The 15,396-nt window shown below is 39.3% G+C and overlaps 2 protein-coding genes and 1 long non-coding RNA gene across 3 annotated transcripts in view; 1 reads left to right on the forward strand and 2 right to left on the reverse strand.

The window, feature by feature from the left end:
- Positions 1 to 1,086: 1,086 nt before the first annotated feature.
- LOC146703614 (uncharacterized) lies at positions 1,087 to 3,991 on the reverse strand. The gene is made up of 2 exons (XR_014922037.1): positions 3,797 to 3,991; positions 1,087 to 1,820 (listed from the first exon to the last, which is right to left on the reverse strand). It is a non-coding gene; the product is annotated as an uncharacterized LOC146703614 (long non-coding RNA).
- A 232-nt stretch (positions 3,992 to 4,223) lies between these two features.
- On the forward strand, positions 4,224 to 5,794 carry armc7 (armadillo repeat containing 7). Its single transcript, XM_085466908.1, has 3 exons — positions 4,224 to 4,393; positions 5,084 to 5,227; positions 5,310 to 5,794. The coding sequence occupies exons 1-3, from the start codon at positions 4,306 to 4,308 to the stop codon at positions 5,651 to 5,653; spliced, it is 576 nt and encodes a 191-aa protein (XP_085323034.1). The 5' UTR covers positions 4,224 to 4,305; the 3' UTR covers positions 5,654 to 5,794.
- A 2,117-nt stretch (positions 5,795 to 7,911) lies between these two features.
- acsf2 (acyl-CoA synthetase family member 2) overlaps positions 7,912 to 15,396 on the reverse strand; it is a 33,202-nt gene continuing 25,717 nt past the window's right edge. Inside the window, exons 11-16 of the mRNA XM_085466906.1 lie at positions 13,627 to 13,734; positions 13,099 to 13,250; positions 12,100 to 12,241; positions 11,065 to 11,175; positions 10,911 to 10,979; positions 7,912 to 9,140 (exon numbers count right to left, since the gene is read on the reverse strand). Coding sequence (XP_085323032.1) covers positions 9,090 to 9,140; positions 10,911 to 10,979; positions 11,065 to 11,175; positions 12,100 to 12,241; positions 13,099 to 13,250; positions 13,627 to 13,734 — 633 coding nt within the window. The 3' untranslated portion in view covers positions 7,912 to 9,089. The remainder of the gene's footprint in view (positions 9,141 to 10,910; positions 10,980 to 11,064; positions 11,176 to 12,099; positions 12,242 to 13,098; positions 13,251 to 13,626; positions 13,735 to 15,396) is intronic.

The raw sequence follows: 15,396 nt of genomic DNA on the forward strand, positions 1-15,396 counted from the left end.
GTGGGCGGATCGATCCAAATATCGATAGTATCGATACCAACACTAAAACCAAGTTTCAAAACACATGAAAAGCTGAAAGGTGTTTTTTGCTGTGTTAACTAATTATTGTGGAAAGTAATAATCACAGTGACATAGTGGTGATTAAAATGTGTTCAGAATTTGAAACTTGAGAATTCATCTCATAAGTCATGGCACGCTACTCTCCCCCAGTTAGCTGCCTGAGTAACTTATAATTATTGGTACTGATATCGGCAATACTGGCCCTGTATTTGCTTGGTATTGGATCAATACCAAAATTTGTAGTGTGGCACAGTGACAATGAAGGAAAGTGTGTTCAAATAGCATCAATTAACACACAAATTTAGTTTTTTTTATTTCTATATGATAATTCTTCATAATTAAACAATAAGAACAAGTAGTCTGATGTCCTGTAATCATTATGAAGCTATAATTTGAAATACAATAACACATTATGTTTTTGTACAAAGTATCAACATCGGATCGGTAACGTCCATACCGCCCTGAATTTGACTTGGTGTCTGATCAGAAAGGAAATCGGTGGTATTGCACATTACAATCTCAGAGGAGATGCCGCCTGCTGGTCAAGGGATTTCTGCACAGGCAGACCCATCCATGTTTTGTATTTACAGTCTGTGGTTATACTGCATCTGTTATTTTCTATTGTTAACTATCATAATTGCTGATGTACACAAGCGAAAGATACCCTGCTGGATCCCGGGAGGAGACACAAATCCCTTGGCGGGTTGCATCTGGCATAAAAAAATCTGCCAAATCAAATATGCGGCGCTACCTGCTGTGTTGATCCCTTGTGAATAACGGAAAAACTGAAAGTAGCTTTCTTTATTTTAGAGTGGAGAAAAGCAAACAAGCACATTTTCTCATGTACTGAACTTAAGCACAATTTTTGAAACCTTTACTTGAGAATTAAAAATTTTGTACTTCTTTACGGTAGAATGCTGGACTCGCTCTAAATGGCCTTTTCTCTCTATCTACAATGTTTAGTTATTAGTTACAAATTACAGATCTTATATTTGAGTGAATAATTATTTCATGTCACACTGATAGTGAATTTAAAACCTTTATTTTGACAGATCAGCATCAGTTATTACTTTCTAGCATCCATCAGACTGAATACATCCCAACACTAAGGAGTCTGATTTTCCTGCTTCATTGCGCAAAAACTGAAGGCAGAGCTGATGTTTGTTGTACGGCATTAGCGTCTGTGCTTTGATTTTTAATCCTGATTAAACTAAACTCACACCAAAAAAATAAACATGAAAACCTCTGTGGCGTGCATTTTAAATAAATGATCTTTAACAATGTATATCACAAATAATTTATAGTTAAAGAGATTTTCATGCATACAGTCCATTAGGTTGCAGTCAATTCTGCCCCCTGCTGGAAAAACACGCAAGTACAAGAAAGATGCTGTTTAAGCTCCTTTACTGGGCGTCTTGGACAGTGTTGTGTCCAGCCCAGATGTCTATACAAATCTGTGAGGGTTACTTCAATAAATCCATTACTGTAAGCAGGCCTCAGTAAAAATATTCAGCAAAGCCATCTTTGCATATGTGGACATGTGCAGCGTCCACCTGTGGAGACCTGCTCTGTATTACAGTCTGCTGCAGAGGCACTGAGGTTCAGGCTGCTGCCCCCTTCAGCCGCTCCCTCCTTGCTGCTTCTTCTCGGTCAGATCATCGATCTGCTTCTGCCGCCTCTCCAGGACCTCCAACCTCTTGGCATCGTTACGCGCTCGCTCCTGAGCCCTGAGTTCAACGACGTCCTCAAAAAACCTGTGTCTGCGCAACAGAGGAAGTACCGAATGAAAACAAATGACAAGTGAGAATTAATTAGAGAACCAGAAAAGATTAATGGTAAGATTACAACCTTTCTTCTAATGTGACGTAGGTGGTTCAGTGTGAAAAAACAGATTTTGATTTTACTTTCACGGAAAAATATTAAACTATAGCTTTACCAAAGAAAATGTTTTGGATATTCACTTTCTCTGTTTTGTTTCAATTAGTCTCCAGAGTGTGTATGGAAACCTACTCTGTTTCCATTTTTCTAACAATAAAAAAAAACCCAAAACAAGCAGTTGTCCACTGTAACTAAATATTCATCTTTTCTTTCTCTTTTGTTGAATTTTGACCAAAGAATGATTTCGGTGATTTCAATAGTTTCAGGAGTTTCAATAATGAGGTTATTTTAGGGCTCCTTCAAAGCTTTTAGGGATGTCAATTAAAAAGACACAACCAGCTGTGCCACAATGTCCAGTCTGTACAACACAGCACTGAACAGTAAAGATTTCTCTTTGGACTTTTGGTCAGACAAAACACAGCTGTTCAATTTGCAGAGCTTCTCTAGTGTGCTGTAAAGTCTCTAGTGCACTAACAGCACGAACGAGTTAGTGGGACTAAAAGTTAATGAAAAAACCTTTGAAATTAATTGTATTGACAGGGCTTTTCTAGAGGTCTTAAAAACAACATCTGCAAATTCAATACCTTTAACATGATTTAAATATGATTAAAGGCATTTTAGATACAGCCAGGCAGGCGGTTAGAGCCCATCTCAGCTGTTACAGAGCAGGTTATCAGTCTGCTGCAGGCCCAACACAGATTGTTCCCGCTGTTAAAGCTGGCTTACAGACAGGCTTACCAGAAATCATGCACAAAGAGCAATACAAAAACAACAAGGAGAATAAATCTGCATTCAAAATACACCAAATATACAAAATCATATCACATAAACTGATTTTATAATGCTCCTGCACAGGGGACAGAGCAGCTCCAGGTCCTGTTACACCTTACTCGTGGCGTTGTCGGCATTTCTGACAATAATTTTACTTAATGAGACCTCGTAATAACCTTGAAGCAAATCTTCATAGCTGGGAAACGGGAACTAGAAATGTATTTGTCAGTCAGGGAGCCCATGGACATCACCACATACTGAGTTTCCTCGCTCGCAAATGCTCCACCAGACTCTCTGAAATGTATTCTTCTCTTTTTTCCCCCCTTGGGAATGTGTCTTTTTTTCTTTCAGATTTTGGTATTTATTATCTTGGAACTTTGCTCATTTTTTCTTGGAAACATAATGAACTAAATTTAAATTTATCCTTTGCTAATTTCTTTGAAATATGTTCATTTTCTTCTTTAAAATGTCCTATTTTTTTTCTAATAAGTTTACCTTTTTTGATTTTGTAATTTGCTCATTGCTACCTCAGAAATTTGACATTCATAAAGTATGTATGTATGTATGTATGTATGTATAGCATGTTACTGCCTTATAAATTTGCTCCTTTTTTCAAATAAGTTTGTCCTTGTTTCTCATTATTGTTCCATTATTTCTGGTAAAAAAAAAAAAAATCTGATCGTTTGCCATTTTAAAACAATAAACTAGCTATTTATTTTTCATTTTTTCTCCTAAGTTTAAATGCTTTCTCCATGTAAATTTGCCCATTTCTTTCATCAAAAATTTGCTTTTTTTTGTAAATTATCCATTTTTCTCGTAAGTCCGCCGAATTTCTAAAATTTTGAGCTTTTTCTCTTTGACTTCCAAAGGACTGCAGAATGGGCCTAATACGCAGTCGTACTGCTTCCCCTGCAGTACCTTTTAACAGCGAAGTCGTGCTGCTTTTATAATCTTCACTTCTGATCGGCTCTTTCGGAGCTGCATGTTTATTAATAAGGTGTGCAGTAAACACTTGCATGTGCAAATGTCACGCACAACATGCCTGTTACGTACAGGTGGCTGAGCTGTAAACACGCTTTAACGTTACCTGTTAATGAAAGCAGCAGCGAGTCCAACGATGACCGTCCCGAACAGGATCGGTTTGGCGAGCCGTTTCCCGGCTGACAGTTTGTGCTGCTTCATTTTCGTGGCTTTATTTTGAACTTTAAACACTGACCTTCCCCTACAGTTGGCTGAGGTGCTGTACACACCCCCTTCGTGTCCCACAGTTATTAGGAACTTCCGGTACCACGTGACACTAGCTTCCGCTTGACAGTATTTCTATTTTGTGTCATGTTGTGTGAGGGAGTATTAGGGCCACATTAACAAAAAACTATGATAGAAGACCTTTAACTGCGTATGAAAAATGTAAATTAGATTTGATTCTGTGTAAGCGCGGCTTGACCGTATGCTATCAGATCGAAACTGATTTTAAAACAAAAACTATTAAACGGAACCTTCGTCTTATCCACGCAGCTACACGGAGGCATTTCATGGTCAGACCGCGCCGGGAACGAACTGAAAAGAATAAGCGGAGAGCGGAGCTGGTGGTGGATTATGTGGAGGAGCGGCTCGTCCGGAGGCTCTGACCGCTTTGAGTATTTACAAACTCTGGTCACCGAGTTTCAGGACACCGACAGCGACGGTGGGAACAGCTGTGTTTGGATTCAACTTTAAACTCACTACTCTGCTTTCTTCTGTTATCTTTTTTCCAATCTTGCCTTTTCGTCTTTCTGCTCCAACTCAAGATCCACAAGACAATAATATGAATCATAAAATAAAGTAAATAGAACAAAAACATAAAAAAATAGGTGCCTACAGAAAGCCTAGGTGCTCCTCTTTGGAGACGTACGTCATCAAATAATTATTCAAAATTTGAAATTATTAAATACACATTTATTAAATTGAAATAATTAGTTTTATTTAAAATATATGTCAGTTGTTATTATTTCATAGTTCTGGGCTTCAACACGTCATGAATTTATTTCTACTGTCAACCTCACCTGTCAAAGTCAGGGGCGGGGCTAATGCTGATCTGGTCAGTATCTTTACCTTTTCGGGAGTCGATTATTTCGGTGGGTGTTTCTCAATAGCAAGTACGCGAAGGACGTTCATGGACTGCAGCATTATCTGGGATCAATCGTCTTAACTTGCTGTGCAGGGTAACCAATCAGATTTTAAGGTCTGTTGACCAGCCACAAATAATTTGAAATGAATATTTGAATGAATTAAATAGGCAAATATTTAGTTAAAAGTCTATTTAATTTTGGCACTCCATAGTTCTCATTTTATGTGATTACATACATTACATGTGATGATTTTTTTTCCTCCTCAGAGGCAAAGGAACAAGTTCTGGCTAATTTGGCCAATTTTGCATACGATCCAAAGAACGTGGAGTATCTGAGAGAGCTGCAGGTGACTGACCTCTTCTTGGACATGCTGACTGAGGAGAATGAGAACTTTGTGGAGTTTGGGATGGGTGGGTGTCACAGTGACATCTCCTTCATTGTCTGCAGCAACTGTCAAGCCTTTATCTCTGATTTTGTCTCTCGTGATCTCAGGAGGGCTCTGTAACCTCAGCATGGACCCTGAGTGCAGAGATGTCGTCCTGCAGAGCGACGGCATCCGCTTAGTCACAAACTGCTTGTCGAGCCAGAGGGAAGAGACTGTCCTGTCAGCCATCACCACCCTCGTGAACCTCCTAACACCCACGTCACGCTCTCAGATCACCGATCCCGCCATCCTGCAGTGCATGCTGCGCTTCTCCCTCTCCGAGAGCCCGCGTCTGCGCAACCTGGCTACCGTGTTTCTGCAGGACTCCTGCAGCGAGGAGCAGGTGGCGCAGGCGCAGCAGCAGATGGAGGGGCAGCAGACGGCAGTCGGCATCCCGCTGCCCAAAGACTAAAGACACAGCACAGACCTTTATCTTTTTATAAGTTTGCTCTCTCTGTGATTCACTCTCTGTGAGAGCGTCACAGATGTTTCACCCGCTGGAGCCAAAATTTGAAATGTTGTTCAAAAAAAAATAAAAACATATTGGACATCCGCTGGTAAGAAGTAATGGATTCACTTGACAAAAATGATGCTGCTTTTTTGGAATTAATAAAGTAATTCTCTCATTAACTGTGAGTAAACCTTTCATTATGAAAAGTTTACTCCCAGTTTGAGGTCTTTAAGGCATCAACAAGATACCTTAAAATACCAAAACAGCAGTCACATGATGGCTGCCCCTCTGTGAGCCTGGTTTCTTCAGGTTTCTTTCTCTTTAAAGGGAGTTCTTTCTTCCTGCTGTCACCAGGTGTTTGGTCAGAGGCAGCAGTTTGATTGTTAGGGTTTTCTCTGCATTACTGTAAGGTCTTGCAGTATTAAATGTCTTGAGGTGACTATTGTTGTGATTTTGTGCTATTTAAGTAAATCTGGATTAAAATGAAAGCGTGTGGTTAAATTTGACTTCATGTCTGAAGCGCTGTCAGTGGTCAGTAAGATCAGGAAATTATTCTTCTTCCCACTTCTCCCTCTGGGGGGTCATCTGCCTCCATCTCATCTAGCTTTGTATTCTAAACACTCAACCTAAGCTCTGTTGAAATGCACATACATTATATCATACGTTTTAAATCAAAAGCCTGACATCACTGCACTCATCACATATTCTTTCAAGTCTTTTGCTACATCCAGAAATACATAAAACTCCACCTTTGCTACTTGAAATGCTATTGTCCCTCTTAACCATCGTCTTGTATACTAAACCAAGAATAGACTTAACTAATAACATGTTATTTCTTTGCTTAACATGTGACATCAAAGAATATCTCAGTATTTGTCTGTTACTGGCTTATGTTCGGATCTTGTGTTTTATCTCCTGGAAGGCGGTGAAAATACCAAGATGATGCATCATTTATATACAGTTAGGTCCACCAAAACGTAAGTACACCACTTCAGATTGATTCTAAATCTGTCATCTACTTGAAATAACAAGGGAGGAGGATTAAATTGTCTTCTCAATCTAAAATTGCCTGACTTTGTATAATAATGGCTTGCATTTTTCTAATCTAACAGTCATTGACTGGAAGAGATAAGTCACCAGATCAGCTTTCTGGATTTAGTGCATAAATGTGCACCACATGCGAGCCAACACAACCTTCCCCACTAAAATAGTTTTCAGGTTTGAAACTACCACGTAGACATGGCCTGAAGGTTGCATGTCGTTTGCAAATTGTTCCTCTTTAAATATCACATTATGTGTAGAGGGAAAAAAAAAATCCAAGCATGGTTTTGTGTACGTATTTATTCACTTGACCCCTGTTTCAATTCAGGGGGTCAGTGTTGACATTGTGGAGGACTATAAATACCTTGGAGTACACATTGACAATAAACTGGACTGGGCTAAAAACACCACAGCACTTTACAGGAAGGGCCAGAGTCGTCTCTATTTTTTGAGGCGACTGAGGTCCTTCAACATCTGCCAGAAAATGCTGAGGATTTTCTATGAGTCTGTGGTGGCCAGTGCGATCCTCTATGCTGTTGCATGCTGGGGGAGCAGGCTGAGGGTCGCAGATGCCAACAGACTTAATAAACTGATCCGTAAGGCCAGCAATGTTGTGGGGATGGAGCTGGACTCCCTCAAGGTGGTGTCGGAGAGGCGGATGCTGTCCAAGATAAAGACAATGTTGGATAACACCTCCCACCCACTCCATGATATGCTGGTCAGCCACAGGAGCTCGTTCAGTGAGAGACTGAGATTACCGAAAAGCACCACTGAACGACACAGGAAATCATTCCTGCCTGTGGCCATCTCCCTGTACAACGCATCCACTTAACACACTGTTTACTGCTACAACTACACATGTTTCTTTTACAGCTATTTATTTATAAGTGACTTATGTATGTATGTATGTATGTATGTATGTATGTATGTATGTATGTATGTATGTATGTATGTATGTATGTATATATTGTACTATTCTTAGTTAGTGTATTGTCTGTCTTGTCTTAATGTTGGTTTAAAATGGAGCACTGTAACAAAAAATAATTTCCCCCAGGGATCAATAAAGTATTCTGATTCTGATATACATCAGGCCCCAGATGTTGAACTTGCTCCGACTCCTCCAGAGGTTCTGGATGTGGTTGAGGTTCAGAGATCGGTGCAGTTCTTCCACACCAAAGTGGGGACAAGCATTTCTTTATTGAGGCGTTGTCATTTTGAAGCAGGAAAAAGACAAACCTAACTCAATGCCACAAGAACGCAAGTGATGTTTTTCCTCATCCAAAATAAATTTGCTCAACAAATTTTTGGCCTTTTTGTGTGCTTTTTCCTGCCACATGAGGGAGTCCAAGATACTTTTGTATGCATTGCTCCACCAATGCATTCACCTCTTGGGAGAACAGTTTGGTTATTAGTATCACCTGTAATAACCTCCCAGTCAAAGGAATGCATGGTGACAATTTGAAAACAAAAGTCTCGAGTCTAAAAGGAGAACAAACTCACTCTTTGTCTCAAATCCCATTTTTCCTCCTTGAAATGTGCATTCCTTTGCCTTTCCCTGTTAAAACCACCTCCTGTACTTGGCGCATGGTAGGAATACCATGTCCTGAAACATTTAATCCAAACCCAAAATATGTTAAATAAAAAATGCTAAATAAACCTTGAGGTTCTCTCTTAAGAGCCAGGAGCACAGTTTGTTTTCATTTGGGCTCTTAAGGGCTATTTCTGGGCCGAGTCCTTCAGGTCTAGACAGGAGATGACATCCGATCCAGCAGCCCAGCGTCAGGTGAACTGCACATGTAGCCTGGTCAGGAAATTCTTTACAGCTCTGAACAATGCTCACTCACTTTAAAGCTCATATTTTTTAAAGTGGAACATGTGTGCATATTTCTGAATGGCAGGCTTAAGAGGCCTGCACCTGCCATCGAGGACAATAAAAAAAAAAAAAAAAAAACCCCTTCATTCTTTCCGTAACAAGAGGAACCTGCATGCCTGGTTTTAATAATTTGTAAAAAGGTTTATTTCAAGTTCATATAATGAAGATTTTTGTTTTTATAAATTTTTAAAAATCATTAAAAAAACATTTTAAAAACCTTACAACCTTTGTCCTGCCTATACAGACAAAAGCACTTAAAAAGGGCCCTTACAAGTAAATAGTGTTTCTATATGGGACCATTTTCTGCAGCAGGTACAGGATACTGTTTTGGGGGGGGTTACATTGTCCCTGTAACCACTCGTTACAAGATCTTGAGGCGTTTTCTGTTGGCCAGTTCTGACAATCCCAATTTGTATCTTTGGTATCTGATATACGCACACGTATTAATTAAATTCCCTCTGTACAGTTTGTAGCTTTTCATTTTCACTCCTTCAGTTGCTTCTCCACCTGTTCACTCAGTTTGTTCTTTTGGATCTGAAAGACAAAAAGAAGAATGACACGAATCAACAACAACTTTTTGCCGGAGCACTAAATGGACAAATCTGCAGCGTCAAAGTATATGAATATATAAAAACCTATTAGTAAATGGGGCCGAGTGTTTTATTGTGTGCTGGTGATTCCATTTAATTCGTAAGAAATCAGAACGCAAATTAAAATCTGTCACTTACTGGGGTCAATACAATAAATAATTATTTTAAATCAATCTAAGAGTCTTTCATAACAGCTTTGAGCACTCAGATGTCAAATGCATCTCTGTGAAAATTGCCAAAACTACAAGTGAATCTAATTCGATTACTTCCTCTAATGACCACTTAAGGCTGCCTCCAAAAGTGAGTCAGTCCTCACAGACTTCCATGTTACATGTTACAATTTTACAGCATAAATAAACATGTTTACAAGCCTGGTCTGACCTCTATGGATAATTTCCCACCTCGTAACAACTCATCCAACAACTAGATAGTGAAGTTTTTGGTGCGTCAGCTTGGATTACAAGTGCCAGTTTTACTAAATTGGACAAAACAACATGTGAATGCAAACCCCAAATAGCGCTAATGGGTGTGGTTAGTTTTACGGGTGATTTACAGAAGTTGTGCAGTTTTCTAAAAATAAAAAAATAAGACGTGCTCTTTCTCTGTGTTAAATGTTGGCAGAATTAGTGCTAAATAGCGTGTGGTAAACATAAATCAGTGTGCACACTTGATTTAATTATACCCCATATTTTATGCCTCAAGACAGGAACTCCCAGAAATACACATGCAAGGATCAGTCTCTTACATGCAACTTGTCACTCTGCTCTCTACGTAAATACCAACGGTATTTTTTTTTCTTAAATGGCAAAAATCAGTTTAAACCGACACAATGCATTAGCTACATCAGAGCAGAATATACAAACTACTGACGTCACCCTTGTGGTCAGATTTACCCCAGTTTGTGAACTCTTAGCATTTTCCTGTGGTTTGGCTTCTTTTCTTTTCACACAGAAATCTCCAAGCAAACCAAAAATGCACCAGTAACTTTCATATTTATCTGAGTGACGTTCATTTTTAGAGCTCAACTAAAATATTCCACGATAAATAAAATTTAAAATTAAACAAACGACAAGAGAAACACCATTCAATCAACGTTGCATTGATGTCGCATACTCTGTCCATCAGAGGGCATTCTGCAACTTCCATGTGTTTGAATGCCACAAACAATCACCCGCTGATCTGAGCAGACACAAATGAGTAGTTACAATTATAACATGAACGCAGAACATTTTTTGCATTTTTCTGAAAGTTTTATCATATCGTACTTGCTCCGTTTAGAAGGAATCTCAAATCAAGGTTTTGGTTTTATCTGATCTGATGGTCCAGGTCGAGTACGGCCTGCCAGCTCTCTGGGATTCATCTAACAGGCCATAGTGTACGTGCAGACGAGCTAATAGCTTCCCGTCCCTCCTGTCTGAGAGCATTCAGGGCAGGCCTGTTCAAACACAGGGCCAAGTCTACAGTAAATGATATTAAATAGCATCCCACGAGAGAAACACAAGAACCAGAGGGGAGTTTGTGTTTTCATCCTGGATTTCTCCTTCCCCTAAATTATTGCAGACTGTTACAGCAGCTGCTAAATACAGATGTTTTTCACTCAGGATGAATGACATTTTATTAAACCTGCTGATTAATTTATGTCATTTGTAAGAATCCTGGAAGAAATTCCTGCTTTTTATGAACTCGGTAGAGGAGCCAGGACTGAGGAAATTACCTTTCCAGTGATCGTGAGTGGGTAGCTGGTTACAAAAAGTACGTAACGAGGAATCTTGAAGTGGGAGATCTGAAAGGAGCAAATGAACAGCGCTCATTATGGTGCAACACAATTCCAGCTCATTATGAAATATAAGACGGGAACTGTGCCCCACCTGTCCCTTGCAGTAAGCTTTGATTTCTTCTGCAGTGCAGTCGGCTCCATCCACCAGTTTGATGCAGGCACAGATCTCCTCACCCATACGCTCATCTTTAACTCCCACCACCTGAAAAACAGCAGGAAACGAGGAACATTTAGAATCACACAGCAAACAGTCAGCAGTACAAAATCTTAAATATCTGAACAGAACTTTGGACATTCAAACGCTGCACACGAAGATTGAAACTAAGACAAATACAGAGGATTAGACATCACATGAAGGGCCAAAAGATTAAGCCAAGTCAAGACACTCTTTAAGGGGTTAATATAATAAAAAAAAATTTAAAGGAAAAAAAACAAATATTTTAAATGTTAACATTTTCTTAAAATGTTCTTGGGGGTGTCCTAACTGAAAACCTGGCAAAGTCTGGAGGCCGCTTTGCATGTTCCACTGACTCTATGGTTTTCGTGCGACTTTAAACGTGTTCTTTATAACACTTTTTTTTAAAAATCTAAATCACATGTGTGCTCTCATTCTTGTTGGCTTTTAACTGAAACTGGAATGCGAAAAACTCCCCACCAAATTAAAAAGGTGAAAGTGCATTCTTGACCGCTGGATTAAAATCCACTGAGGTGGTGTACAGAGACTAAACTTGTGTCTTTCCAACAATTATGCACCTAACCACATCGATGGGGGGAGTGGTGTGTTGGAGGGGTCACCCTGCCTTTTGGACTTGTAAGTAATGCACAATAGGCGTTAAGAAAAGTTAAGAAATTCAGACTGATGACACACAATATCAAGCCACACTCTTAACACAGTTTTAACAAGACTTGTTCTGAAGTGTGGAAGCAGCAATGTTCAGTAAAATTTAATTTCTGCTGTAGCAATCTTAGTGAACGCCAGTCTGATGTTAAAATAAAACTTACTCTATGCGCTTCTGAAGTTCACCGACAGAATTTCTAGTGAATAATTGAGTACAGTTAGTCTCCCTTCTCATTTTCCTATAACACCCTCTAGGTTTACTGCTCAGCCCTTGCTGTTTGAGCTCACCTGTGCCTCTTTAACTTTGGGGTGTCTGTGCAGAAACTGCTCGATCTCTGCCGGGTAAATGTTCTCTCCTCCCCTGATGATCATGTCTTTAATCCTGCCGTCTATCCTGCAGTAGCCGTATGTATCCATGCTGCCGATGTCGCTGGCCAAGAGGACAAAGAAACAGTTAAATGCCCAAGAACAAGGATGGGAGAGAATCAGCCTTTTAACAGAATCAGATGTTATATTTAAAGCCTATCTGCCTGAAAATGCAGACAATACTAACAGCTGTAAAGTAGTGATGATTAACTAAAGACTTCAATTAGATTTAATTTATATTTTTATTTCAAACTTGTCACAGAGAAACACTTCAAGGTGCTTTATATTATGAGGTCTACAATGATACAGAGAATACCCCAACAATCAGAATATGATCAAGTGCTTTGTGACAATGGAAAGGAAAAAAAAAAAGCTAAAACTTTAATATAAGAAATTGACGGACATATCCTGGTCAAAAACAACTCCAAGGTTCCTCACAGTGTTAGTGGAGGCTGAGGTAATCCCATCCAGAGTAAGCATTTGGTTAGATACCGTATTCTAAGATTTTCAGGGCCGAGTACAGTAACTTCAGTTTTATCTGAATTTAGAAGCAGAAAGTTAGCGGCCATCCAGGTCTTTATATCTGTAAGACATTCCTGCAGTTTAACTAATTTGTGTGTGTTATCTGGCTTCATGGACAGATAAAGTTGGGTGTCATCAGCATAGCAGTGAAAATATAAGCTATGCCTTCTAATGATACTGGTGAGGGAAGCATGTGTAATAATGTACACAGAATTGGCCCTAGTACTGAACCCTGTGGAACTCCATAATTAACCTTAGTGTGTGAAGAGGACTCTCCATTTACATGAACAAACTGGAGTCTATCAGAAAGATATGATTCAAACCACCACAGTTCAGTACCTGTAACAGAATACTCTAATCGCTGTAATAAAATACTATGGTCAACGATATTAAACTTACCCAGTTTTGTACCACCGGTCTTTAGTGATGCACTCATCTGTATTTGCTCTGTCATTCCAGTATTCCAGCATCACACAGTATCCTCTGATCATAATCTCCCCTGAGGTACCCACAGGTACGACCATCCCGGTTGTAGGGTCCACTATTTTAGCCTGTGGAGCAGGTGACTCATGATTCATACTTTTATTCACCAAACATTTTTTGGTGTATTGCACAGAGTTAAAGAAGTGAAGTTTTGATTCACTCAAGGTTCAAGGTTCAAGGTTCTTTATTATTACCTTGAACCTTGAGTGAATCAGGCTAGTACAAGCTTTCTTTGAAACCGTTACTTTGTTTTTTTGCCCTATATTCCCCCAATATTCACCTTCATCGATAACTGTTTGTCACAATAAAAGTTTTCTTCCCTGCTGATTTTTATTCAAGTGTTCAGCCCTCCCCAAATTGTTTTGTTTGGATGAGTTTTTGCACTCAAAATAAATCTTATTTTAATGCATTTCAGTATTTATATTGAGAAGCATGCCAAATTACCTCCAAGTGATCTGTAATGTAGCCAACAGTCTCAGTCTTTCTCTCCACGTTGTCCAGTGGGGAGGCGAGGAACGTCACGGGGCTGTTCTCTGTGGTGCCATATCCAAGCTGTCAAACAAGCAATGATATGAGCAGGTGGGACTGAAACACAGTGGAGTCCAAATAATACTTAAAAAAACAAACAAACAAACAAACAAACAAACAAACAAACAAACGCCAAAAGTCTCCACAATAAAAACCAAATTGTTCTGATGCATCCTGTAGATAAACAAAGAAAGTGCCAGTGTCAGACACTAGGGGGCGCCTCCAGAGGTCCTGTATCCAGCCATGCCCCAGTGGCTCAGAGGGGTTTTTGGCAGCACACAGTGGACCAACACGGCTGATCTGACCAATCACATAATGCTATGATACTATGACGACACGCATGACTGCATCATAGTATCATACTGTATATGAATGAAACACTCAAAGAGAACAGTTTGTAATGAATGTTAAGGAAAAATAAAACTAGACACCACCACAGTTAAACAATAAAGACATACAAACTAAAATAATAAAGCAAGAAAACTCACACTGATCTAAAATAAAGCAGTTCTCAGTGCTTTATAAAAGGAGAAAAAGGCTTAAAATTTTCAGAGGCAAAGTTGGAAATGGAAAATATCTGATGTTATTACTTAAAAATGAATTAATAAAAATAATTTAGCAGTAATAAATTCTTACCATAGTCAGTGTTTTATTTTCTATTGCATATTACACAGCTAATGTACTTCATTATTCAACATTTCAAAATAAAATATCCATCATGGCAGAAAAATAAAGTTTTACAAAGTCAAACTAATGGAGTCATTTTTCTACTTTAACTACACATGTGAGCTCTTAGCTCTTTTTATATTCACTCAATTACTGCCATGCACTACATCCATTTCTGACCATGTTACCCTCTAAAATTTGGTTTATGGTATATATCATGTATTTAACTTTCTTTACTACGTTTAGAAGAAGCGGGAGGTGCACTAGAAAAAGGTTCAACTTTGCTGGAGACGGGACTTTTAGGGAAATTTACAGGAGCTACAGTGAGAACGTTCACCTGGAAAGTCACACAGGAAACAATATTGCCAATAAAATGTTAGATTTGTTAAGTAAACTCTACATTCCGTTTATCCTGGGTGGGTTCATTCATCTCATAAACGCACACACCTGAAGCCAAACCATCCACTAACCTGAGCCAATCATATTCATTACAAAAAAAAAAAAAGTTAAGCCACTCCATCATTTGCACAGAGGTCTGGAAAAATACCACTGCATGATACCACAAAACAAAGGAATGCACACAGGAATGTAAAGTGGCATCTAAAACTTTCACTGCTGTGATGATGGAAGTATCTTTTTTTGCAATAGGATTAAAAGCCATCTGGAGACTATTATAGGTTATAAAACAGCTACACAGGAGTGGCTCCCTTTCCTGCCACCGCAGACTGAAAAAACAATAGCGATGTCTGGGAGCGAGCACAGAGCCAAGCTGACCTCGTGCCACGTTGTCTAACATGCACCTGGAAGTTAATCAAACGTTACAAACTCTTATCAACTGTCTGAAGGTGTGCATCCTGCAGCAAGCTCATTGCAAATCCTGCAAAAACGAAGCCAGCTGCAAAGAAAAAGACTAGTTGAGGTTCACCTTTCTGCTCATTTAGGGTTAAACTCTCAGACAGTTGACTTCCTCCTGCAGATCTCTCAGTCCAACACCCTGGCAGGCCCTCCTCAGTATTTTTC

Source organism: Copadichromis virginalis, linkage group LG8, assembly GCF_057382275.1.
Source record: "Copadichromis virginalis isolate Kocher_CV1m ecotype Utaka linkage group LG8, C_Virginalis_male_GT1.1, whole genome shotgun sequence".
In the NCBI taxonomy this organism is placed as follows: Eukaryota; Metazoa; Chordata; class Actinopteri; order Cichliformes; family Cichlidae; genus Copadichromis; species Copadichromis virginalis.